The 27,495-nt window shown below is 46.9% G+C and overlaps 1 protein-coding gene across 2 annotated transcripts; it reads right to left on the reverse strand.

The window, feature by feature from the left end:
- Nucleotides 1-1,445: 1,445 nt before the first annotated feature.
- MUC13 (mucin 13, cell surface associated) lies at nt 1,446-27,495 on the reverse strand. 2 transcript variants are annotated; one of them, XM_084802152.1, is made up of 12 exons: nt 25,949-27,495; nt 21,132-21,944; nt 18,819-18,938; nt 17,031-17,137; nt 15,285-15,346; nt 13,524-13,687; nt 10,225-10,347; nt 9,590-9,710; nt 8,790-8,827; nt 6,641-6,725; nt 3,065-3,260; nt 1,446-1,656 (listed from the first exon to the last, which is right to left on the reverse strand). In XM_084802152.1, the coding sequence occupies exons 1-11, from the start codon at nt 25,995-25,997 to the stop codon at nt 3,065-3,067; spliced, it is 1,878 nt and encodes a 625-aa protein (XP_084658278.1). In that variant the 5' UTR covers nt 25,998-27,495; the 3' UTR covers nt 1,446-1,656. The 2 variants fall into 2 exon arrangements, with proteins under 2 accessions (XP_084658278.1, XP_084658277.1); XM_084802151.1 differs by lacking the exon at nt 25,949-27,495 and having other exon boundaries at nt 21,132-22,434.

Below are 27,495 nucleotides of genomic sequence, written 5' to 3' on the forward strand. Positions count from 1 at the left end.
AGGTCTCTTTACCAGCCACGTCATCTCACCAGCCACTTGGGAAACTACTTTAAATAAACGTTCTGATGCTGGGGCAAAAGATGGCTCAGCAATTGAAAGTACTTACTGATCTTATAGACGACCTGAGCCGAGTTCTCAGCATCCACGTGAGCCTTGTGCTGTCAACTAAGGGCTAGCTAGCTTGGTTGCTAGGGTGTTTGTCTGGCACGCAGGAAGCCCTGGCATGGTCCCTACCCACCACGTAAGCCACACATGGTGGCACACACCTGTAATCCCAGGGCTAGTGAGGTGGAGGCAGGAAGATCAGACATTTCAGGTCCTTTTCTGTATGGAGAAAGTTGGAAGCCAGCCTGGGATACACGAGACCCTATCTCAAAACAGAAACAAAAATAAAAGGAGACTCACTGCTGTGAGCGTCCCAGAACACGAAAGGACATTGTCTACCAAAGATGTTTTATTTCGCCGGTTGTGGTGGCGCACGCCGGTAGGATCTGCTGAAGGAGGCAGAGACAGGAGGATCACAAAGATGTTTTATTTCATCATTGCCTTCGACAATTAATAGCTCAGAACAAATAATAACAACAACAAATAAAAATACCTCTTGAGAGGACCAGGTATCAGACAGACACAAGGGCACAATTAACATTTAAACAGACTGATGGCTGTATTTATCCGTGTGTGTGTGTGTGTGTGTGTGTGTGTGTGTGTGTGTGTGTGTGTGTGTGTCTGTGTGTGTGTGTGTGTATGTGTCTGTGTGTGTCTGTGTGTGTCTGTGTGTGTCTGTGTGTGTGTTAAGCCTCCATCATGGATCAGGCTGAGGCTCAGTGAGTTGTCACAGAGTAGACACCTGTCCCCGTTGACACAGCTCCAGACAGAAGCCCTGTAATGTCCCAGGGACTTCATACTGACTCTTGCTGTTATGACTTTCCCAGGATCTATGTCTTGGGGGAGGGCAGCACCTGAGATGCCTGTTTGTAGCTGTGGAGGGACATCATCAAGAGAAAAGATGCCACCTGCTTCCTTCTCCCTCCCTGCCCCTCCCAGCATGTCTTCCCTGGCCTCTCTCTACCTCCTATGTTCAGGGTTTTCCTCCCTGCTCCTCCTACCAATTAACATCCGAAAGACTTGAATGTCCCCCACCGGAGGACAGACCTAGCCAAAGCCTTCTCATTCTCATCCGAAGGTTTCCGGTTTCCCATAGTCCTCTTGGGAAAACTGGGAGATGCCTGTGTCTCTTGCCTGTCTTTTTTTGGAGTAAGGCCCTATCACAAGCCACTGGCTGTTCAAGCGTGGCCACAGTCCAGAGCTCAGGAGTGGCACTGCCCAGGGATGGGTTACGAGGGTGCTCCCTCTCTGCTGGCCCACCAGGAAAGAAAAGCCCCGCCCACACCAATCACTACCGTAGCATTTTGTACTAACTGGAGAAAATCAACACTTTCAAAGGCTCAGAGTGTCTATGTATATTTAATTTCACAGGTGTGTCTTCAGCAAGCTGCGTTCTTCACACAGGTCCACACTCAGAGGGGTTGGCAGACCGTATGGAGGGGACCACCGGAAGTCAGACCTTTGTCTCTGTCCGTTTCTCCTTGTCCTCTAAACACCCAAGATCACAGCTTGTGTGGGCTGGGCTAGGGAGGGTTCTGAATTGTTATAACTCTGTATAGGAGGAGAGAGAGAGAGTGACAGATACAAGGCTTAGAAAATATTTCCAAACAGCAACAGGAGAAAATTGAGATTTGTCAATTATTTTAACACTTTCTTTTCTTTCTTTCTTTCTTTCTTTCTTTCTTTCTTTCTTTTTGTTTGTTTTTTGAGATAGGGTTTCTCTGTGTAGCCTTGGCTGTCCTGGATTCACTTTGTAGACCAAGCTGGTCTCGAACTTACAGTTATCCGCCTGGCTCTGCCTCCCGAGTACTGGGATTAAAGGCGTGCACCTAGAAGTCACATGTAGTCCAGGCTAGCTTGGAAACTTAGAGATCGGCCAGACTCTGTTTCCTGAGTGCTAGTATTAAAGGCATATGCTACCATGTCCAGCCTGGTTTTTGTTTTGTTTGGTTTGATTCTTGTTATTTTCAACGTTTGAGGGTTTCTGTTTTTGTTTTTTGAGACAGGGTTTCTCTGTGTAGCCTCGGCTGTCCTGAACTCACTTTGTAGACCAGGTTGACCTCAAACTCATAGTGATCCACCTGCCACCTGCCTCTGCCTCCCAGTGCTGGGATTAAAGGTGTACACCAAGCCGGGCGTGGTGGCGCACGCCTTTAATCCCAGCACTCGGGAGGCAGAGGCAGGCGGATCGCTGTGAGTTGTGAGTTCGAGGCCAGCCTGGTCTACAAAGTGAGTCCAGGATGGCCAAGGCTCCACAGAGAAACCCTGTCTCGAAAAAAAAAAAAAAAAAAAAAAAAAAAAAAAAGGTGTACACCACCACTGTCTGGTTGAGGACTTTTTTAAAAGTCATATTACAAGACCCATTTTTTCCTAACTTTGATTCATTCATTTGTATGTATGTACATGTTCATGTATGTGTATGTGCTTGATGTAATGTCTGTGTGGAGGTCAAGCTTTTATAGCATGCTGGAGACCTGAACTCAGGTCCTCTTGCTTGCTGAATAGGTACTTTACTGACTCAGCGCCTCCCTAGCTCCCTTTAAAATGTTTTTTTTTTCCTCTTTAACAAATCTTTATAATCTCTTCCCTTCCCTACCTTTCTCTAAGGTCCTTTCTCCTCTTCCTTTCCTGTACTTCAGACCTTTGTCCCTCTTTCCCCTAGAGTCACCTCTCGCCAGCCCACACACCAACCTCTCTTCAGAAATCCTCCCTAGGGAAACAAACTATTTCTGGCCAAACTTGCTTTCTCTCTTTTGAAATGGACTGTTTTGCAGGTCACTGGATCCCGAGGGAGCTGGACTTGCGGATGTTTGCGTATCACCATGAGGGTGCTGGGAACCGAGCCCAGGTCTTACGCAAGAGCAACACGTGCTCTTATCCTTTGAGCCACTTTTCTGGCCACACTTCGACTTTTCTTTGCCTGGGCACTACGTTCCGCCACGTCCAAGGCTGCACTCACCTAGTAGTCGGGGCGAGGCGTGCTTCTCTGGTTTGCATAGGGATTTGAGGTCTGACTCGGGATCCCTGTTCTGACTTTAGGAAAGATGCTGTTGCTCGCGCCAAAGTTGCTGAAGCCGGTTTGCTGCATCCGGACACTGTGGGCGTCATCCTCAATCAGCTTCTGCTCCTCCACGTTCCTGTTTTTCTTCTTTGATCTATAATCAGAAAAATGAACCAGGACCCAGGGATGGCAACAGAGTTTCTTGGAATTTTTGTTTCTGTTTGTTTTTTGAGACAGGCCTCCCGGTGTCCCTAGCTGTCTTAGGGCTCACTAAATAGACCAGGCTGGCCTTGTATTCATAGAGATCTACCTGCCTCTGCCCCTTGAGAGCTAAATGTCTACAGAAACATCTCAGTGAGTGAGATGTCAGCATCTTAAAAAAAAAAAAGATTTATTTATTTATTTATTATGTATACAATGTTCTGCCTGCATGCCCACATGCACACCAGAAGAGGGCACCAGATTTCATTATAGATGGTTGTGAGCCACCATGTGGTTGCTGGGAATTGAACTCAGGACCTTTGGAAGATGGCTCTTAACCTCTGAGCCATCTCTTCAGGCCTTGATTTCAGCATCTTAGAAAAGGGACTAGGAGCCCGGGGACATTGCTCTGCTGTTAAAGTACTTGTCACAGAAAGTGTGAGGACCAGAGCTATGGTCTCTAGAGCCCATGCAAATACCAGGAGTGCATGGAGGCCGGTCATTTTAGCATTTGGAAGGAGGGCACCCGGAAGAGGGATCCTTGGAGTAAGCTGACTTACAACTGAGAGGCCCTGCCTCAGCTAACAGGAGAGGCTACAGTAGAGGAAGCCTCCTGACATCAGCCCTCCCTATTCACGTGTACACATAATACCCACACTAGTATCAATGCAGTTACACAAATAGACACAAACAACACACACACACACACAATGGGGAGAAGAGGAAACAGGACTTGGCTAGTTAAGAGGACTGGTTAGGCACTTCAAGGGCCTCTAGGGTGGGAGTTCTCAGCCGAATGTAAGCGTTTGTATTCATAGGGGCATCATTCTGTCTCACTCTGATTGTAAGTCTGCTCATCTTCCTGCCCATGGGCCACAGCCCCACCTCCCAGATCAAGAGGGAAAGGGCAGCTTTATCTACGACTCAGCTTTATCTATGACCCACACCTGAGGATGCTGGGAACCGAGCCCAGGTCTTTTGCAAGAGCAACAGGTGCTCTTAAGCAGTGCCTCAGATAACCCTTAGGCTTGCTCCTAAACCAGGGGTGCTCTGCCTCTCTTCCTAGAAGTGAGAAAGCTGGATATTGTGGGGATGCTCATGCGGCTGGTCCAGGCTTTGCTCTGGGAAGAGTTAAACATCAAACATCACATTGCACACCTTATACGTATGGGGGAAAAAAAAAAGAATTACCAGTGGCAGGCACTAGAGAGGCAGAGGCAAAGCCCAGCCTGGTCTATGGAGCAAGTTCCAGGATACCACACAGAGAAACCCTGTCCCGAAAAAAAAAAAAAATCGAATACCTGTCTATTCCCTACAGTTACAGTGGGAAAAGGTCTGAGCTAAATGATAGGGGGAAAATAGCTGAACTCCACTGTCACTTGTAGACAGAAAAGGGGTCACACTATTTTCTGCCAGGCTACAGGCTCCTGGGAGCGCTACAGTGTTGCTGACTATTGCTGGATGAGTAAAGGGACCCCATTTCCCTTCCCTTAAGAGACTGACGGCACCCAGCTGAGGAAGGCCCACAGAGAGATGCGCTTCCTGCTTTACAACCCAGGGTTGCCTTACAACCCAGGGTTTCTGCAGAGGTCGCTTTGGGACCCTCTTGAGGTTATCATGACATTGGACCGTTCTGCAGGGTCCCAGACAGGGGTTGGTTTTGGGGAGAGGTTATATTTAATATGTGTTTGTTTGTTTGTTTTGAGATGTGTCTCATAGAGCTGAGGCCGGCCTGAAAATCCGTATGGAACTTTTGAGCCTCTTCCTGCCTTTCCTGTCTGAGCTGGGAAGGCTGGGGTATACCACCACCCCTGGTTCATGCTAGAGACCAAATCCTGGTCTTCATGTGGGAGGGTACTCAAGCACTCTCCCAACTGAGTTCCAGTCCAGTTTTGTTTTTGTGAGGCAGGCTCTCATGTAGTCAAGGCTGGCCTCAAACTTGCTATGTAGTCGAGGCTAGCCCTTAGCTCTTCATCCTCCTGCCTCCACCTTCCAAGTACTGAGTTTATAGATGTGTACAGTTATGCATAACTTGAGTTAAATGCTGCCAATGGAAAGTTGTTCATCTCTTGTTTGAGACAGGGTTTTTCTGTGTAGTCTTACTGTCCTGGTATTCATGCTACAGACCAGGCTGGTCTTGAACTCACAGAGATCTGCCTGCCTCTGCCTCTGCCTCCCTAATGCTGGGATCAAAGGTGTGTGCCACCACATTAGGCCCTAGTGTAGAGTTATCAGTGTCATAGAAAACTGATTGTTGGGTCTGATTAATGTGAAGTAAAAATTAACTTGAACAAAAAGATTTAAATCATAAAGGACACATAGCCATGTATATACTATAACTTTAAAAGATAGGATTGGGGCTGGAGAGATGGCTCAGTGGTTAAGACCACTGGCTGCTCTTCCAGAGGTTCTGAGTTCAATTCTTGGCAACCACATGGTGGTTCATAACCATCTATAATGTGATTTTAATGCCCTCTTCTGGCCTGCAGGCACACATGCAGGCAGAGCACTGTATACATAATAAACAAATAAGTCTTGAAAAAAAAGAAAGATGAGGCTAAGTAAGGGCTAGAGTGATGCTCAGTGGCTAAGAACACATACTGCTCTTGGAAAGGACCCAAGCTCATGATGTCCCAGCACCCACGATGGGTGGTTTACACCTGCCTGTAACTCCAGCTCTAGGGGAATCTGACAGTCTTTTCTGGATTCCCTGGGCACCTGTACCCACATTCACTATACATACATACATACATAGGTATATACACAAAATACTTAAACATACTTAAAGGAGCCGGGCGTGGTGGTGCAGGCCTTTAATCCCAGCACTCGGGAGGCAGAGGCAGGCGGATCGCTGTGAGTTCAAGGCCAGCCTGGTCTACAAAGTGAGTCCAGGATGGCCAAGGCTACACTGAGAAACCCTGTCTCGAAAAACCAAATTAACAAAAACAAACAAACAAACAAGAAAACATACTTACAAGAAAATAAGAAAGATAAGAAATAAGAAAAAAGTTCAGGCCGGGTGTGGCGGCGCATACCTTTAATCCCAGCACCAGGGAGACAGAGGGATCGCTGTGAGTTTGAGGCCAGCCTGGTCTACAAAGCGAATCCAGGATAGCCAAGGATACACAGAGAGAGATCCTGTTTTGAAAAACAAACAAACAAACAAACAAAAAAACCAAAAAAAAAAAAAAAAAAGGAAGAAAAAAAGGAAAGGAAAGGAAAGAAAAAAGTGCAGTGGTGGGAGAGAGGCCTTGTTGTTTCCTCTCTCGCGCCCATGGGAGTCTAGGAGCATTTGGGGAGCAGCTCAGCTAGCACCCTCTGTCCGCCCGTTACCTCACTGAGACGATGAATGCGATCAGCAAGATGAGAATGATGGCTGCAGCGATGGTGCCCACAATGGTGAGGATCAGCTGGAATTCTGAAAGGGAAAAGACAAGGACAGTGTCCTGGTGTGTGGTGACCGTCAACCTGGCACAACCACCTAACCCGGGAAGAGAGTCTTCAGGAGGCATGATTTAAATTGGCTTAGCCTGCGGGGCAGTCTGGGCCTGGGGTGGTCTTGACTTTTAACTGACACAGGAAGACCCAGCCCATTCTGGGAAGCACCATTCCCTAGGCAGGAGGTCCTGAACAGTAAAGAGGAGGCAGCTAGCTGGGAGCAAGAGAGCAGCAAGCAGGGTCCAGGTGTTTATGCTCTTTTCTCTCTTGACTGTGGATGCAATGTTTGAGCTCTGCCCTTGACTTCCCCAAAATAATAGACTAACTGAAGTTATAACCCAAACACAAGGCCTCTCTCTTCCCCATCTCCTTCCTCTTCCTCCTCCTCTTCTTCTTCCTTTCTTCCTCTACCTTCCCCCTCCTTTTGATGAGGTTTCTTTGTGTAGCCTTGGCTGTCCTGAAACTTGCTCTGTAGACCTCGAACTCAGAGATCCGCCTGCCTCTACCTCCTGAGTGCTGGGATTAAAGGTGTGCGCCTCCACCACTGTCCACCTCTGCGAGTCTGCCTTTCTTTCCTATATTGCTTTTTTTGGCCAGGGCATTTGTCTCAGCAACAGAAGTGAAACTGGAACAAATGGCCTCCAGCAAGTGGGTCCTGCTATCTACTGTACAGAGGCCCATTGTGAGCTCAATCAGGTTCCTGTCTCCCAACCCGGCAGAGGCAAGCAGGGCTGATGCGCAGCGCTGTTGCTACCTGATGCTGGTCTCCTTGTCCTTGTTACAAGCTGCCTTTCCAGCTGTAAAAATCACCAATTCAGAGGTTGGTCTGATGTATTTTGATGCTAATTACTGCTTGCTGTCTCTGTGACCCACCTTGCCTAAGAGCCTAACCTGTTTGACCAATAAGAGACCTTCACACCTGGGCAGAGCAAATGGGATAGGCATGGCTAGAGTTCCAGGGTTAGGGGAGACAGAGAATTTTGGGAAGAAGAGAGACGAGAGGAGAAGAAGGAAGGGCCACTATGGGTTAAGTGGAGGAGAAGCACATGGCCAGCATGGATGGAGGATTTGGCCCAGATGAAGAGCAATAGAAAGTATATGGGATTATAAAGGGAAGTATCTTGATAGAAATTATTAGAACCAGATGGCATGGGATTGGAACAGGAATTCCATACCTGCTCCACTATGGGAAATAGTTTAAGGGATTGATATCTGCCCTGCCCCAGGCTAACTAAGGCTATTTTAAAATGTAACAGGTGTCTGTGTCTTGAGTGATTGCTAGTGGGTTAGAAAAAAACTGCCATAATAATAATTATAGGCCTAATAATAAATATTATTAATAACTGCAACAGCAAGGTCTTCCTGGGCTGTGTGGGATGGAGTTCCAACTGAGGTCTACACCTCTCTCTCTACCTCGCCCACCATTGCCTGCCCTCCATGGTGCCCCTTTTTAATAAGCCAGGGATCTAGGTGGGGGCTACACACATCATCAATAGAGGAGGCAGGTAACGGCTTCCTAGGGAGGGGGTTCTGTTAATGCCCATGCTCCTCTTCCACCTCAGAATAGTGCTATAGAATGGGGTTAAACTCACAGCAGCCCTTCTGTCTCAGTGACCCAAGTATTAAGATTACAGATATCCACCACTATGCCTGGCTGCTATGGCCATAAGGTGGTCTAGGAACATATAACACACGCACACCAGTTCCAAACACTTAGCCTGAAAAACACCGGGACTCCAGAAGAAGGCACCAGATCTCATTCTATAGATGGCTGTGAGGCACCATGTGGCTGCCCAGAATTGAACTCAGGACCTCTGGAAGAGCAGATAGTGCCATCTCTCTAGCCCCAAGTTCTGTTATTTTTAACAGCAGGACTGTTGCTGCCTAAGGGTGAATGTTAGATGCAGGGCCACCCACAACACAAGATCCAGGCCAAATTTCTCTCTGGATGAACGGTGGAAGCCTTTGGTGGAGTGGGCAGGACTCTGGATGTAGTCTGGATGTGTCTCTTAGGTGTTTAGTAATCTACGGCGTCTATACTCACGGTCTTTGCAATCCACCCCGCTGTAGCCAAATGGACACCTGGAACACAGCCATAATAGGAAGCCACATGAGAGAGCGTGTTTAACCCCACCCCACGCCCATCTCTCCCTTCTCATCTCCTTTCATTGCTGGAGTCCTTCCTTGCTCCTCCCCCTTTCTCTTCTCTATGCTACCATTTTCCCCAAGAGAACACCTTCCATAGGGCTCTGGAAGGGTGAGGTATAACCCAATTCCAATGTGGCCTTATCGGCTGCAGTCTGAATATTATGGCCTCTGACCTCCTGGCGGGCTTGGCAACTCAGGAGAAGCTGAACCTAAAACACATGGGGTAAATGGACCCTCTCAAGGGGCAACTGGTGCCCTGTGAGCAAGGGCACATCACTCATTCAGTTCCTCAGTTTGTTTGTTTGTTTTTGTTTTGTTTGTTTGAGACAGGGTTTCTCTGTATAGCCTTGACTATCCTGGACTGGCTTTGTAGACCAGGCTGGCCCCAAACTCATATCGATCCACCTGCCTCTCTGCCTCCCAAGTGCTGGGATTAGAGGCGTGCGCCACCACCGCCTGGCTAGTTCCTCAGTTTGTAATAGGCACCTTGCCTGCTTCTAACTGTTGTATGATAGGTCCTACCTCCTACTGTGGTTTCTGGAGATACAGGATGCTCAAAAACTCTTGGATGGTGATGACATAGTGACGCTCTATATCTGCCAACCCGTGCCAGCTTCCCCATACTAAACCGGCATATGTACTGCAAGCTCTAGCTTGACTGTGCTGTGCCAAGATAAAGACGGAGTGATTTCTTACGCTTCACACTTGTCGTCAGCCTTCTGGTAGCCCGGCAGGCATACACACTCCGTCACTTTATTGTCCCTCATTATGCATTGCTTATTGTCCTCTTCGCTGCAGGGTCCAGGACACTTTGAAGCTTTAAAATAGAGTGATTTTTGAGGTCATTTTCAGAAACAATCCATTTTCTAAAAAGAGTGTGTGTGTGTGTGTGTGTGTGTGTGTGTGTGTGTGGTGTGTGATGGTGAGCATATGCCACAGCACACGTGTAGAAATCACAGGACAACTTACGGTATGGGCAGAGTCAGTTCTCTCTTCCCGCCTTAACCTGGATTTGGGGGATAAACCCAGGTCACCAGGCTTGCCCAGTAAGAGCTTTTGCTGGTTGAGCCATCTCTCCAGCCCAGAGATGATCTCTTCAACCCCAAGATGTCATGTAACAGCATCCAGCTTTGTACGATAGTTTTTCTAGTATAAGGACGCACTTCTTGTGAAGGTGACGATGGTCACTCGCCAGCTCTTAGCCCACCCAGCTCCTAGTCTAAAGTCAAAATACACACGGGAACTCAAACAGGCACGTGTGTCTTTTGAAAATACCAGAGGAGGGAAAGCGAGAGCTGTGAAGGAAGTTTGGGAGCTGCTGGAATACTTACGAAGACAAAAAGGAGTCAGTTCATTCGGCCTCTCCTTCCCAGGTTGGCAAGTGCATTGAAAAGCGTTCTGGCAATTGTCTTTGTCATTCTTCACACAACCATAATAGTCACACAAAGGTTGTGCTGTGAGAGGCATAAACACACAACATTTAAAAAGACAGTGAGCACACCCATATTGATAATTCCTGAAAGCATTTCACCCCTCACTGTATTCAGTCACTCCATCCTTTGACTTTCGATGGGTCCAAGTTTCCTCCACCTATGAAGTGGTGCTAATAATTCTTGTTCACATAATTGTTGTGAGAACAGAGCGAGCTAAATGGCAGCGCCCACAGCGGAACCTTGTAGATACGGTGACACTTAAATGTTAGGCTAAGGACACTAAAGATTTTTAGTGGTTTAGTTTTTTTGTTTTTTGTTTTTTCCTTTGTTTTGGTTTTGGTTTTTCAAGACAGGGTTTCTCTTTGTAACCTCGCTGCCTTGGAACTCACTCTGTAGACCAGGCTGTTCTCGAACTCAGAGATCCATCTGCCTCTGCCTCCAAAGTGCTAGAATTAAAGGTATGTGCCACTACCCAGCTTTTAACACTACGTTTTAAATTTTATAGTGTGTGTATGTGTATGTGTGTGTGTGTGTGTGTGTGTGTGTGTGAGAGAGAGAGAGAGAGAGAGAGAGAGAGAGAGAGAGAGAGAGAGAGAGAGAGAGAAAGTGTGTTATATCATGTGTGCAAATTCCCATAGAGGCCAGAAGAGGGTGTGAGATTCTCTGGAGCTAGAGTTAAAGGCATTTATTAAGCACCTGACATTGTTGCTGGGATTCAAGCTCCAGTTCAGTTTTACAACTAAACAGCAAGTGTTCTTAACCACTGACCATCTCTCCAGCCCCTGACTTTTATTCCTAAGCCAGAGAATGAGTCCTTTGGAAGAGGCTAAGCAGGAGCATGCTACGAGAGAACAGCCTTCCAAGAATGGTAGTCTGCAGGTGAATTGCAAGTGCCAGGGATGAGGGGGTGAGTCTGAGAGTGGACTGGGGCAGAGGGTAGAAAGAGCTAGAAAAGTGGTATTGCTCCTCTCTAATAAAGAGCCTGAGCTGTAGCGAGCCCATTGCAGCTTGAAAATACCTGTCTCAGTTAAGGTTACTATTGCTTTGATGAAACACCAGGACCAAAGAGCAAGCTGAGGAGGAAAGACTTTATTTGGCTAACACTTCCACATCACAGTTCATCATCAAAGGCAGTCAGGACAGGATCTCAAGCAGGACAGGAGCCTGGAGGCAGGAGCTGAGGCAGAGGCCATGGAGGGGTGCTGCTTACTGGCTTGCTCCTCATGGCTTTCTCCAGCTGCTTTCTTATAGAACCCAGGACCACCAGCCCAGGGATGGCACCACCCACAATGGGCGGGGTCCTCTCCCATCAATCACTAATTAAGAAAATGCCTTACAGTCTGATCTTGTGAAGGTATTTTCTCAGTTGGGGCACTCTCTTCTCTGATGACCCTAGCTTGTGTCAAGTTGACATAAAACTAGGCAGTACAACCTCCAATTCAAAATCTAGAGAAAAAGAAGACCCAGAGGAGGATGTGTGTGTGTGTGTGTGTGTGTGTGTGTGTGTGTGTGTGTGTGTGTGTGGTCAGACCTGAGAAGCCAGAAAAAATGACTTTCTCTGAGATCTGGGGCTGTTTGCTCTGCAGCTGTCTCTAGACATCAGCTAGTCCTTGGTCAATCTACTTAACGGGCACAAGACCACTTTCAGAATGGAGGGAGATGCTCAGAGAGGTGGTCCAAAAAGCACTTTTCAGAGCTGGCACCGACTAAGCTTCAGTTGTACCAGGGTTTATAGTCACAGAAATTACTTAATAACTTAGGAGTATAAAAATGAGAAAACTGCTGCTGGGGGGAGTTGGGTCCTCAAGATTATCCTGAGAAATGCATACGTTGTCCTTAGCTGCTGATCACCCGTGGTCAGTATCCATGCTGACGGGGACTCTCAAGTTCTTCGTGTGCATTCTAAGTCTTATCTAGCCCCAAACAGCACAGGGCCCAGGGTCTGGAGGCAATGGCAATATGAATTGCTACTCTAGACAAAACTCTGAGCCCAAGGAAAAAAATAGATCAGTGGATAGCAGAGGTAGGCCCCATAGGAGAGCTTTGTTTCAGAGCATTTATGTTCCAGGCCCTGACACATGGATAAGAATCTTTGTAAAGCCCCAAAGAAAGAGAAAAGGTGTGTTGGGGAAATTCTACGTGAACATATTTATTTATGTATTGAAAAACAGAAATCAGGGGTTGGAGAGATGGCTCAGTGCTGCCGTGCAAGCACGAGGACCTGAGTTCAATCCCAAGCAACCATGGGAAAAAAGGCAGGCATGGTGGTGCCTACTTGTAATGCTTCCTCTGGAGAAGTGGAGATAGGGGGTCCTTGGGGTTCACTGGCCAGCCAGCCTAACATAATGAGTGAGTTCAAACAGAAGCGAGATGAGACCCTGTCTTTAAGGCAGAAGCAGGTGGATCGCTGTGAGTTCGAGGCCAGCCTGGTCTACAGAGTGAGTCCAGGATAGCCAAGGCTATGCAGAGAAACCCTATCTCGAAATTTCAAAAAATAAAATAAAATAAATAAATAAATAAATAAATAAAAAGGTAGGTTTCAGGGCCAGGCGTGATGGTGCACACCTGTAATCCCAGCACTTGGGAGGCAGAGGCTGGCAGAACACTGTGAGTTTGAGGCCAGCCTGGTCTACAAAGTGAGTCCAGGACAGCCAAGGCTACACAGAGAAACCCTGTCTCAAAAAAAAAAAAAAAAGTAGGTTTCTGGGAAGTTGCTCAGTGGTGGAATACACCTGACTAACGTCCACAAGGTCCTAGGTTAAGTTCTCAGCACTAGGGGCATGGGCAGAACTCAGGGTAGCTGGCTCCTGAGGGGCAACACCGGGGGTCACTTCCAGACTACACAGAGAGAGAGATATGGAGATATGCATGTAATGAAAAATAAGTAAATAATTAAATAAAATCTTTTTGGAAATGGAAAATTTGGAGCTGGGCAGTGGTGGCGCACGCCTTTAATCTCAGCACTGGAGTGGCAGAGGCAGGTGGGTCTCCAAGGTCAAGGCTAGCCTGGTCTAGAGAGTGAGTTCCAAAGCAGCCAGGACTACACAGAGAAACCATGTTTTGAAAAAAAGGGGGAGGGAGGGGTAATTTGGAGACAGCAGTCAATCTCTGGACTTACCCCTCCTCACATATAATTGAAAGATTAGCAGGAAGTGAGATCTTTAGGCAAACCTTAAGTACAATTACTTAGTACTTACAAGTATAACTTCCCATGATTTTGTCATCCTCAGCTGCCTTTGCGATTGCGTTAGATATAGTGGTTTGGTTTTGGGTTGTATTTTCTCCAAACATATTTACTACTGATACAATGACATTTTTAACATCACGCATTGCAGATCTTGCTGACCGAGAAGGGACAGTGCTAAAAATGAAATAAAGATGTCAGTGGATGAATTAAACAGAAGGGCCAACAAATAGTATTTGAACCTCCCTGATGTCCAAATTTGTTAAACTCTAGTCTGACCCACTGTCCTGTCTCCACAACTGTAGACCACATATGGAGGCCGGGAGGTTATACAGTATCAAATTTTCAGCAGGGTGGCTTCCATTTGATGTGTGTTCAGAGAAAGCTGTAATGAAAGCAACATCCTATAGGAAGGTACTTGGAGTTCTCAAGCCAGGTATGATTTGCAATCAAAGAATCCAACCAAAGTGGTTCATATGATGGCCTGGACCGTATGATGACCTGGTCCATATGATGACCTGGTCCATATGATGGCCTGGTCCATATGATGACCTGGTCCATACGATGACCTGGTCCATATGATAGTCTGGATCATATGATGGCCTGGATCATACGATGGCCTGGTCCATATGATGGCCTAGTCCATATGATGACATGGTCCATATGATGGCCTGGTCCATATGATGACCTGGTCCATATGATGGCCTGGTCCATATGATGACCTGGTCCATATGATGGCCTGGATTATGTGAACAAGATGCTGGGTAAACCATCAACGGTCTTCCTTCTCCAGGCTACTGGCTGGAGTCAGTATGATATTAGCGGCACCACTGAGTCACACGGTTCCCTGAGCAGTGCTCTGGCTAGCCACCTCCTCTTTTGTGTGTGGATGTGTTTGTGTGCGTGCCAGAGACTGCTGTCAAGTGTCAGCTGTCCTCCACCTTAATTATTTTTACTTGCTTGGTCAATAAATGCATTGTGTTTATGAGGCAAAAACAAAAACAAAAGCAAAATTCATCACAGAAAACTACTTTTAGTTCTCAGCATGCTGTTCCCGAGCTCTGAGGAAGCCGAGAAGCCTGTGGGCCAGCAGCAGGCAAGTGCTGTAGCCTGTAGCTTTCACACAGTATCTTGGTAGCTCACGAGCACAGGCCGTTATACTGCATGGCATGAGCAATCCGAAAGGTGATGCTCCTGTCGGCCACGTGAGTTGGCTCCCTATATTTGGGTGTGTCGTACTTGTTTCTGTCCTGGCTCGCCGAACATTTCTGAGCATGGTAGCCAATTTTACCCTCTCATTGTCTCTTAAATTCTCTTGTTGTCTCCTAAAGTAGCCTTTATCCTTAATGGCACTAGCAAACCCCACCCTGCAACATCATGGCTTTACATAGACCTGCAGGCCCGGGAGTAAAGGGGACACAGTCCCTCACTGAACCTGGAGTTCACCAATTTGGCTAGGTTGGCTGGCCAATGAGCTCTAGGGATCTACCTGGGGGGGGGGGGTAGGGGCAGGGAGTATCCAAGCTCTGGGGAGCATCACAAATACTGACCACTGATTGAGGTCTTTTACATAGGCACGGGGGATCCAAACTTAGCTCCTTGTGTTTATGGGGAAAAGCACTTTACGAAAGCGGAGTCATCTCCCCAGCTTGTTTCTTCCTGACTTGCGACTTAACAGGAGCTAGCTTGTGACATGGGGAACCCACTAGAAGAGCAGAAGCGAAGCAAAGATATGCTGCCTCCAAGGTACCTCACTGGTCCAGAGCAAACTTACCTCACTCCAAGAATTATGGTCTGTCCATAATCAAAATCAGTTTTATTAAGTGCCTTTTTAAACTGTAGAGGAGAACAGATGTAAAAATAAGGTGAAAAAAATTAAATTATATTCTAGATTTAAACATTTCTTTCCTTCTTTTCCTTTTTCCCTCTCCCCCTCCCTCCCTCCCTTCATTTGACAGGGTCTTGTGTAGCCTAGACTAACCTCAAACTTACTATGTAGCCAAGGATAACCTTAAACTTCTGATTCTCTTCCAGCCTCCACCTCTGGAATGCTGGGAATACAGGTGTGTACCACCACACCCAGATGAGACACTGCTGGAGATAAACCTAGGACCTTGTGAGTGCCGGGGCTAGCACTCTACCAACTAAACTACGCACTTATTGGGCAAGTCCTCTACTACCGAGCCTTTTGCATTTTACACTCATATATTTATATATCTGTTATACATGTATATCTCTGTTATTGAGTCCTGTGCCGAAAAACAAACAAACAAGACAAGACAAGACAAAACAAAACAAAACAGAAAAACCCTCAACCCAAAACAAAAAGATGGATGTGATGGAGCAAATCTGAAGTCCTAGCATTCTTAGAGTGAGATGGAAAGCTGAGGAAGGAGACTCATCCAGGAGCTGGAGGGCCAGCTAGCCTGGAATACGACGTGTGGCAGAAACAAGAGGCCCATGTCTCAGCAAGGAGAGCCAAGTCCTGAATGTTGTCCTTTGATACAGACACTGTGGCATACTCGTACCAGTGCTCACGTGCACGTGTGCACATACAAATAGTAAAAAAAAAAAAAAAAAAAATTTTTTTTTAAAAGAACAACAACACAAAAACCTCCTTTAAATCCAAATCAACAAAAACCCTCTTTGAAACTGTGAGAATGTTGTACCACCTCTGGTGCTCCCAAGGGACACTCAGCTCCAGGCCAGCCCAGTCTAAACACTGGCTAGATACAGAGAGCTCTTTGGGCCCAACATCCTGGCTCCAGAACGGCTTGCCACACTCCACTCCTTCCCTGCTAACACACTCATTCCCTCTTTTTTTTTTTCTTTTTGGTGGTGGTTGGGGGGGGCAGGGAGGGGGGACGGTGTTTGGGTTCCTCTGTGTAGCCCTGGCTGTCCTGGAACTCATTCTGTAGAAACAGGCTGGTCTCAAACTCAGAGAGCCACCTGCCTCTGCCTCCTGAGTGCTGAGATCAAAGGCGTGCGCCACCAACGCCCCCGGCAAAATAATTTATGTGTTAGAACTCTTGTCTCTGTAAAACCACACCAACAGCTTCTATAACAGGTAGGCCTGGAGCAGCGAGCAGCTCCAGGCTGCTTCCCGGAGGCAGGGGCAGGGCTATGCTGGGTGTTCTGTCTCAGGTGTACAAGCACGTGGAAGCCCAAGAATCCCTGGGGGATCTGCCTGCTCACCAGGAGAGGTACATTTCACTTAGTCACCAACTGTGTCAGGTGGCCACATGAAGACCAGCCCCACACCCTGTAGATCCAGCTAAGAAGGAAGATACAGCCGGGCAGGGTGGCGCACACCTTTAATCCCAGCACTCGGGAGGCAGAGGCAGGCGGATCGATGTGAGTTCAAGGCCAGCCTCGTCTACAAAGTGAGTCCAGGACCGACAACACTGCACAGGGAAACCCTGTCTCGAAAAACAAACAAACAAACAAACAAAACAAAAAAAACAAAAAACAAAAAAAGAAGGAAGATACTTCACAGGTTGGAAAATGGAAACACACTTACAAATGGGACAACAGTGTTGTACAAGTCTTGATAGTTCTTGGAGTTTTTATCTTCCAAGCCAGCTGTTTCATTTACGGTCACTTCAATCTCTCCAGGGAATGTCTTTCCTGAAAACCAGGCAAACTCTTTCTGAACTCTTTAATGTTAATAAGGCCATTTCAATGTTGTGTTAAAAGCATGCTACATTTTTTGGGGGTGGGGCGGGGGGAGCTCTTTGAGACAGGATCTCACTATTGTAGCCTTGGCTGTCCTGGACTCACACTGTAGACCAGGCTGGCCTTGGATTTCCAGAGATCCATCTGCCTGCCTCTGCCTCCCGAGTGCTGGGATTACAGGAGTGCCCCCACGGTGCCTGGTTTAATGCGTGTTATTTTTCTTCTTTCTCTCTTTCTTTTCCTTTTCCTTTCCCCCCTTTAAACACAGGTCTCACTGTGTAGTCCTGCCCACTGGCTGGTCTAGAACTCCATTTCCAGGCTGGCCCCGAATTCACAGAGAACCTGCCTGCTCTATCTTCCAAGTGCTGTAATTAAAGGCATGTGCCACTATCTGGCTTAGTTTTTCATTCTTTCCGCCCTCCCTCCTTCCCCGCCCCCAAGACAGGGTTTCTCTGTGTAGCCTTGACTGTCCTGGACATGCTTTGTAGACCAGGGTGGCCTCGAACTCACAGAGATCCATCTGCCCCTGCCTCCCTGAGTGCTGAGATTATAGGAGTGTGCCACTGAGCCCATCTTGTTTTTTCATTCTTGAACTTAGTTCATACTATTTAAAAAGGAAGGACTTTTGAGGCATCATTTACATAGAGTTGACAGCTAGAAATCAGATTATTAGTGTTAAAAATATAAACTTTGGGGGCATCTCTCTCTCTTTTTTAAAAAATATTTATTTATTTATTATGTATACAGTGTTCTGCCTGCATGTACACCTGCAGTCCAGAAGAAGGCATCAGATCACATTAGAGATGGTTGTGAGCCACCATGTGGTTGCTGGGAATTGGACTCAGGGCCTTTGGAAGAGCAGGCGGCGCTCTTAACCACTGCTACCTATATAACTGACCTCGTCTAGCAAGAAAAGTCGTTTCCAATGCAGAACAAAAAAGTATCATTTAAGCCAGTGGTTCTAACCCTTTCTGAAGCTGTGACCCTTTAATACAGTTCCTCATGTTGTGATAAACTTATTTTTGTTGCTACTTCATAGCTGTGATGTTGCTACAGTTGCTACTGTTGTTATGAATCACAATGTAAGTACCTGTTTTCTGATGGTTTTAAGTGAGCCCCTGTGAAAGGGTCCTGAGCCCCAGGAGGAGAACCACTGATTTAGGCAGGCTTTGGGCTCTAAAGCACTGTGTCATCTAAACCAGCTTGTATTGAGATGCTTTCAAAGTCCATTTCCGGAGTTCTGACAGCCCAGAGCAGGCTCCCAGCCTGCTATCTTCTTCTGTCTCAGTGCCGCAGTATTACACTGTAAACAAGTTCTTAGTGTGTAGTCAGTTTTCAGGGAATCTGGCAGCACTTGGTCTCATTTTGTATCTAGCACATTCCTGAGCAGTGGAGGGAAGGTTCCGGCCCACACCAGACCTTCAGCCTAGCTTGCAAATTTGCCTTACTCCACCCCAGCCCCCCAGGATTGGCTGGGACAAAAACAGACTCCGCCCCCGCCCCGCCCCCTCCATTTCGTCGTCCTTGTCCTCGGTTTTTCTTCTGCCCCATTAACTATCATTTTGAGATTCCTGGAAAGCCAGCTTCAGATAAGAGACGTAGGGCTCTCCGGTGATTATCCCTTGTAACTTACCTTTCATACACGAAGAAGATGAATCATTGTAGTAATAGCCCTCTCCACACAAGCAGAAGAAGTCAGTATTCAGACTAATACAAGAGGCATCTTTTCCACAGGGGTTATCCTCGCAAGGACCTGAGATGGAGGAGAAAGACATCACGAATCTACAGAACGCAGCAAATAACTCCTCGTGACTTGTGTCTACTCTTCATGGCCTCCTTCTGGACACACTTGTTTTTCTTTTGAGACAAGGTTTCACTGTGTAGCCCTGGCTGTCCTGGGCCTTGCTAACATTGAACTCACAGAGACCGCCTGCCTCTGGTCCCTAGTGCTGGGATCCAAGGTGTGCACCGGCCACACCTGGCCTCCATGCCCTTTTTGTGGGAGTACATTATACATCTTTAGAAGGGCTGGGGCCAGCCTGCGTTTGCTTCGGTCTCTGGGGAAGATGAATGACGCAGCTTCGAGGCTGAGTGCTCGCTGATGGTGGAGGATAGAGATCGCCACCACTGTGCTTTCTTGGAGCCCTGCTTGAGAAAAAAAAAGCAGTTTTCTAATTCTAAGGAGTTGAGGATCTTCAGATCTCTTCAGGTCTACAAGGGCGTCAGTGCCTGGCTGCTACCGTGAAGTAGGGCTCCCCAAAATCTTTTAAAACAAAGCAGCTCTTCTTTTGCAGAATAGTGTGGCAATGTGTATGGTGATACAGGGCAGGACAGCAAGTGGTTCAAAAGGGAGGCTAATGTCATATTCTGATGAGCAGAGCTGGAGGAAAGGAAGAGAAAACCAGGCACCATGCTTTGAACCCAGCACTTGGGAGGCAGAGGCAGGCAGATCACTGTGAGTTTGAAGCCAGCCTGGTCTACAAAAGAAAGTCCGGGACAGCCAGGACTGTTGCACAGAGAAACCCTATCTCAAAAACCTAACAAACAAACATTTAACTCAGCCTCCAGGAGAGCTAGGACTAAAGGCGTGCACCATCATACCCCACTCAAAAGCTGATTTTAAGGGTCTGTGATAAGAAAGCAAATGTACTTCTTGCATTTGCATAGATTGTCTCAGGAGGGAAACACAAGGAACTGGCAGTCGAGTTTGCTTCTGGGGTTGGTTCTGCAAGGGCCAAGGGGTTTAGGACAAAAGGGACATTTGTTTTAACTGCAAACACTTTTGTCCTACTTGAACTTTACTGATACAATCATGGGCCTAATATGTTTTTGTTTCATTGGAATTTTTAAATTAACCATCCATTTCTTAGCTCTATCAAGGAAAACTTGGACAGTGATCAAAAGAGTAGGGAGACACAAATTTACTCTCTTTGCACCTCGGTTTCTTTCTCCAAGACTGACACGGTCTATTTGGGCTCTAAACTCTAAAGTTTGAGGAGTCCTGTAGTAGTGGTTGGGAATTTATGGCTCATGAGCCATAACTAACCAACACTTTATTTTTATAAATAAAGTTTTATTGGGATAGAGCCACATTCATTCATTTCTACACCGACACAGCAGCTTTTGTATTAAAATGTCAGAGGTTAACAGTTTCCACAGACACCTCGTGTTGCCCACAAATCCTAAAATATGTACTATTTGACTCTCACTGATAAGCTTTCCTGACACTTATTCTAGGTCAAGCTTGCAGAAACGAGCCAAGTGGTTTAGAATCCATTGGCTTCTGGCCAGTTACACACGATTGCCTGTGCTTTGGCCCCAGCCAGCCAACAACTGTTTGAGGACAGCCAGAGGTTGGCTTCATATTCAAAGGCTTGGCTTTGTTAACTGTGATCAGCCACTATCTTGACTGATTCCAGGGTAGAGCTGAATTCTTCCATAAGGACCAGTGTGGCTGACAAGCCGGCATTTAGTGAAACCTGGTCTTTCCAGAGAACGCGAAGCTACTTCCAGCTCTCCTATTGGCGGGCGGGTGGGGGGGTGGGGTGGGGACGTGGGGGGATGGGGTGGGGTGGGAGGGGGCTCTCTCACAAAGACTAAACTCATAAAAAACATATCCCATAGTTGGCAAGTGGCTTGAGCAGCAAGGAGAAAAAGAATGCAACCAAGCACTCACTTAGGGGCTCTCCTGTCATGTTGAACTTGGAGTTTTTTTTCTAGCCATTTCTCTTCTTCATCAGAATGTACTGTCATATCACACAGCCTTTTGTGCTGTGCACCCCAGTGAGGGGACTTTTAGGGGTTACTCTTACCTGTGGTACTGGCGCTTGTGCTGTTTTCCTCTGGTGAAGGACGGGTGTGTTTAGAAATGACTACTGTGGTAGATTCTAAGGCCCCATGGGAGAACTAGCCCCATTAGTAACCACAGAGGAGGTGACATTGTTACCTGCAGTTGTTCCTGGAGTGGAAGTCTGAGTGGGTACACCAGGAGCCTGAGTTACAGTACCATTGGGTTGAGTTGTCCCCTGAGAAGAATTGGTTGCGCCAGCAGTCACGGAGGAGGTGGCATTGTCACCTGGACTTAGTGTTGAATTGGGAGTCTGTGTGGGTGTACCAGGAGCCTGAGTTACAGTGCCGTTGGGTTGAGTTGTCCCCTGAGAAGAATTGGTTGTGCCAGGAGTCACGGAGGAGGTGGTGTTGTCACCTGGACTTACTGTGGAATTGGGAGTCTGTGTGGGTGTACCAGGAGCCTGAGTTACAGTGCCGTTGGGTTGAGTTGTCCCCTGAGAAGAATTGGTTGTGCCAGGAGTCACGGAGGAGGTGGTGTTGTCACCTGGACTTACTGTGGAATTGGGAGTCTGTGTGGGTGTACCAGGAGCCTGAGTTACAATACCGTTGGGTTGAGTTGTCCCCTGAGAAGAATTGGTTGCGCCAGGAGTCACAGAGGAGGTGGCGTTGTCACCTGGACTTAGTGTTGAATTGGGAGTCTGTGTGGGTGTACCAGGAGCCTGAGTTACAGTACCGTTGGGTTGAGTTGTCCCCTGAGAAGAATTGGTTGCGCCAGGAGTCACGGAGGAGGTGGCGTTGTCACCTGGACTTACTGTTGAATTGGGAGTCTGGGTGGTTGTACCAGGAGCTGCAGCACCGTTGGACTGAGATTTCACAGGTGACTTGGGTGTCACAGAGGATGGAGTTGAAGTATCTTTGGGGTCACTATCTAAAGCCATCTTCTGGTCACCGGCAACATTTGAGGGAGAGGCTGTTGTGATTTTGGTTGAGGGAACAAGGAAGCCAAATGTCAGAGGAGAGTGCATTGGTAAATAATAGCAATTACTGTCAATTCTAATCAGCACTCAATTTAGGATTTTCTGGGAAAACGAATATATGATTATGTTAAAAGTGGAAACATATGACTACTTCTAAACACAAAACATGAATAAAAATTAAACAGACAAAAATGGAAAATATTATTGAAATGTAGCTAATGTTGCTTGTGCAGAACCAAGTGTAAAGCTGTGATGATAATATTTATGAAGAGTATAAAGTGGGGAGTGGTGGTATACGCCTATGGAGGCCAGCCTCGTCTACATGAGGCCATGTCTCAAAAAATGAAAACAAAAACAAAAAACCACTGAGATAAGTGCCTGGACTTTGGAGATAGAGGCAAGAGGCTCAAGACTTCAAGGACATCCTTTGCTACCTCTCAAGCTTAAGGCTTGCCTGAGCTATAGGAGACCCTATCTAAATTTTTAAAAAAAGAGAGAGAGATGAGTACCAAGAAGTAGCAAATTATATATATATGTATATATATATAATTTTATATATAAATATATAATATATATATATTTGGGAAATTGTCAATCTGTGTTTAATAAATTCAGAGGAAGACAAGGTAAAGTGCCACAAGGTGGCACTGTTACCATCATGAAGTAGGTTCTTTGTGTCCACGTACACTTTAAGGCAACAGCCCCACATCTCCATGGTGTGGCAGTTTTCTCTGTTGATAGATTATGGAAGGGGACCTTAGAATAAAAGAATAATTACATAGAGACACTTCATTAAGTACTGATCGGAGCTCTTCCACAGCTTCTGTTTTGTTTTGTTTTGTTTTTGTGAGACTTGCTATGCAGTCTAGCTGGCCTCAAATTCACAATCTTCCTGAGTGCTGGACCAGGTCTTTTATTTCTTTCTTTTTTTCCTGTTGCGTTTCTCTACTAACAATTCTAGACATACCTACTTTGAGAGAATAAGACAGATGGCTGGCCCTTGTCCTAAAGAATTTATTCTGTACACAGTGCTCTGCCTGCATATACTCCTGCAGGCCAGAAGAGGGCACCAGATCTCATTATAAATGATTGCAAGCCACCATGTGGTTGCTGGGAATTGAACTCAAGACCTTTGGAAGAACTGCCAGTGCTCTTCATCTCTGAGCCGTCTCTCCAGCCTAGAAGACTGACTTTTAGTGACTCATTTTCTGGAGCTCCTCTTGTCTCTAGGAACTCTGATATTGACAACAGATTGTACAAATTATTAAAGGAAAACCTTTGTAGAGAGGAAGCAGTTCATAAGGCCTGTGGTACAGAATGCCGAAGATTCTCTCTGACACCCCGTGGGCCAGTCAGTCAGATTCTCCAGGCACAGCCTGGCTCCTCACCATGGACAGGGCTAGGCAGCTACTGGTGGCTCAGAAGTGACAAAAGAGAGATGCAAGTGTTCTTCTAGGTCCAAGAAAACAGTCCCTAGCTGGCCATGGTCACATGTGGACCACTACTGCACCTTCCCTGGGACTTTCTCATTCATCAAGGGCTTCCCACTGCCTGATGGGGACGCTGAGACAGACATAAATGTCCGCATGTGATGAGCTCATCAACACCGGGTCAAGATGGCTTGCCCAAGTCACTATCTTAACTACAACTTGGCCAGAGACCCGCTTCATGTATGGAAAGTCATGGATGAGCATGTGGAGGGGAGGAGACGGTGTTGGACCCCCTGGAACTGGAGTTCCAGGACACTGTAGCAACTGGGCGCTGAGCCCAGGTCCTCTGCAAGAGCCGTAAACACTTCTTACTCTCTAGCCCGAGCTTCCATCTTTTAAACCCCTCAGCCCTGAGAGCTGCTTTCCATCCAACACAACAACAGCCCTGTGCCTACAGGGCACCCACAGGGTGCCAACTACTGGCTTAAGTGAGAGGAAAAAAATGTTCCCCGAATGGGCTCATTTCTGGAGAGCGCTTCAGGGCCACTGCTTTACCCAAGGCATACTGCACCTAGTGCTGGCTGAGAGCCATAATAAAATGCTTCTGACAGACGGAAGTCCTTACTAGTGAGATGTAGGTCCCACTAGATGCCACGAGAGAGAGGGCCGCCCCAGTGCTCAGGAAAAGTAAAACACTGACAAATGGGCCCTTCTGATGGGGACTTGGGATGCCATCTGGGCAAATCTTCCTTGTTCAGTAAGTACTTTTGACATGGAGATGTGGAAGGTACATAAGATCCACTTCCTGTTCTTGGCCGCTGAGACTGACATGGAACTTATGCTGGTCGTGGCGGCTGCACCCACACACCAGACCAACTCTAAAGATTCCATAGGAATAACAAACATTAAACAACAACAACAAACCAACTGCCCTCTGAACTTTATGTGAGACTTGGCTGCTAGGGTGGGGCAGGTGTGGTACGGTGGGGTTAAGCGTTCCCTTCACTTTCATACACTTCTACGTGGCCTGAATGTCTTACAGTCAGACAACATCACTGAACTAACTTTTACACAAACAAGAGCAAACACAAATGTTTAACTATTGGGTACAAGGGAAGATAGGACACTAAGTGCCCAAGGGCTGCAAATCTTCAGTACAGAGCTGATTCCTCCTATGGTCACATGGGGAGAAAGCACAGCTAGTAATTGACTACATGGTATTCAGGTCCCTGCCTGCCTTGCTTTCAAGTGTGGACTCTGTTCCTGTCCCCTGATGTGGGAATTCTCTGGCCCCAAGCCCCTTGCTACACCTATAAGGTACTTTGAGATCCATGACTCAGGATCCTCGGACCTCCAGCCACTCCCCCAAGCCCTTCCTAGTGAAGCATTCCCTTCTCGGTCCCTGTGTCTTACCAAAGGCAACCCTTCTTCGTGGTGACTCCTACCATAGGTCTTACCAGTTCTTACTGGGACCTGAAGGCTTGGTCATAGTACTTGCCCCAGGCTTTGGCAGGGGAGATCTGGTGAGGCCTGCCCTCCTGTTAGGACAGCTCCCCTCCACCAAGCTTGAGACCAGCTCTCAAAAAAAAAAAAAAAAATCAAATCAAATCTTGGGTCAGAGAAATAGCTCAATAGGTGAAGAAGGGAGCTTGCTGCCAAGGCTGACTGCCCGAGTTCGAGTTCAAGCCCATTTATACCGTGGGATGGGAGGGTAGAGGGGAGAGTTGTCCTCTGGCCTCCACATGTGTGCACCCCTAGGTCAATAGATGTAGTAAGAATTTTTTAAAACTCATAGCTTGCCACGCATCCTGGCTCATGCCTATAACCCAGCACTCAAGGCAGTCAGATCAGAAGTTTATCTACTAATACGCAGAGCTCAGATCAGCCTGGGCAGCATGAGATCCTGTCCTCAAAATAAAGCAAAGCAAATGCTCCTCTAATTCAATTTAAATTCAGTTTCTCTTCCCATTTCCACTGCATCAAACGTCTAATTCCTTTTTGCATCTGGCTTCTAGCTCTGGAGTCCTTGCAGGCATGTGGGCAAATTCCTCCCCTACTCACCCAAATAACTCCCCAGTCCAGAAGAGGAACACCCATATTGGGTCTAACCCACACCGGAGTTGTTCTTTCGGACCAATGATCTCCAGTTTCAAGTGTTGTTGAAAAGAGAGGTACTTCCCCCACTCTGGGTCTGGCTCTCTGATGATCACGGGAACAGACCCTCATCATCCTCATCATCTGGCTTGCTACAGTGGGGTACCTGACCCTTGAAATACCAAAGTCATCTTTATCCAACTCCAGACAAACCTCTGCCCTGCTCTGTCCCAAAGTTAGTCACGGACTTCTCTCGTGACTGACGTCTTTGTGGTCACAGATGAAAATGCCAGTGTCGCTGAGCTGACCCGGACAGGAAATTTCATTTACAAAATAGTCCCAGTAAGAAGCTGCAAGCACAAGCAGCTGCTGTTTCTGCTTCAGAGACCACAAAGCCAAGTCAAATAATTGAGTCACAGTCACAGAAACAAAACAACAACAACAACAACAACAACAACAAAAATGCTTCTTACCCAACATTACCAGAAGGAGGCCGAGAGGGACAAGCAGGAAACCCTTCATGCTAGCTGTTCCAGCGTGACAATCTGAGAAGGAAATAAGTCCTCTCCTTAGCTGCCCAGGAGTTTTAACTGTCTTTCAAGTCCAAAGTCCAGTCATTAACTGACGTCAATATAGGCAAAGGATCTGGTCACATAGCACAGGCTACTTCCAGCCTCACGGATAGTGACCTGAGCCCCAGCTTCAAGATGACTTCCTTGACTCAAAGTCCAGAACAACTCAGGAATTCTGAGCTCTCTTTTGAAATCCTCGCAAGGCCAGAGGTAGGTTGGGGCCCTCAGTTAACCTCTTTATATCTTGGTCATGGCTGACCTATCACCTGCTCAGGACCCACTGTCCCTTTAAGCACTCGGTAATCTAGGCGTAAATGATTGTCCCAGCTCCGACCCCCTTTTCAATAGTTTTAACACAATTGACTTACTTCGTGTGTGAATGCCACCATGCTCTTGGGGACAGTCAGGGGACAAGGCGTGGGGTTAAGGGATGGAACTCAGGTCACCAGGCGAATGCCGTTAGCACTGAGTCATCTCCTTGGCCCTCCCCTCACCCCTGGCCCTTTGATTCCAAGGAATTCAGTTTTCTCCACCTGCAGTTCCTAGAATCCCAAGAAGCACTTTGGTGTTTTCCCCAACTATTTATGACTTGACTCCTGCCATCTTTTGCCGTGGTTTCCCACTCTGGAAACTTTGTAAACATGTCTCCAAGCTTCTGTGGCTCTCGTATATCACTTTATCTGGACATGGGCCCCCAAATTGTCATGCTCCATTAGAAGCAGGCTTGAAGATAACTGAGCAAGGACTCCCTCTCCATTCATGAGCTTGGGCCACCATCTTTGGTGTGCCTGATTTTTATTATAAGGGGCGATTATCACAATTGCCTCCCCTTTGAATTTGAAAGTCCACATGCAGAGAGAACTCTTGGGAGGCAGAAGAGGCAAGCAGAGCTCTGTAAGTTCAAGGACAGCATGGTCTACATAGAAAGTTTCAGGCCAGCCATGGTTGCCTATCTTTAAAGACAGGCAGTAAGACTGTCTTTTAAAAGCAACAAACAAACAGACCAGAAACAAAAGAACAATCACCATGTGAATGGGGAGAAAACAACAGAGTCAATTTTCCTTAATATTTAAAGTATATGATATGAAAGATGTGAACATGTGGCTTAATTGATAGAGGGCTTGCCTGCCATGCGCAATAAACTGGACAATGGCGGCACAAGACTGGAATTCTAATACTTAGAGGCTCTGTCCCTCTCTCACAGACACAGAATTATATATTTATTTATTTATTTATTTTGTTTTTTTGAGCAGGGTTTCTCTGTCGCTTTGTAGACCAGGCTGGCCTCAGTGATCTGCCTGCCTCTGCCTCCCGAGATACAGAATTATATCATGAAACTAAATAATTAAAAGCATTCCTTCTGCTGGGCATGGTGGTGCATGCCTTTAATCTCAGCACTCGAGAGGCAGAGGCAGGGGGATCGCTGTGAGTTCGAGGTCAGCCTGGTC

This window comes from Acomys minous (assembly GCF_964271855.1).
Source record: "Acomys minous genome assembly, chromosome: 11".
Taxonomy (NCBI): Eukaryota; Metazoa; Chordata; class Mammalia; order Rodentia; family Muridae; genus Acomys; species Acomys minous.

Excerpts from the sequence above, each read along its gene's own strand:
- MUC13 (XM_084802151.1), bottom strand. The coding sequence starts at position 21,999 with ATGCACTCTCCTCTGACATTTGGCTTCCTTGTTCCCTCAACCAAAATC. Across the intron at positions 9,711-10,224 it reads ACTGACTCCTTTTTGTCTTC|CTTCAAAGTGTCCTGGACCC; the intron begins GTAAGTATTCCA and ends TCTATTTTAAAG. Across the intron at positions 8,828-9,589 it reads GCTGACGACAAGTGTGAAGC|GTGTCCATTTGGCTACAGCG; the intron begins GTAAGAAATCAC and ends GCTGTGTTCCAG.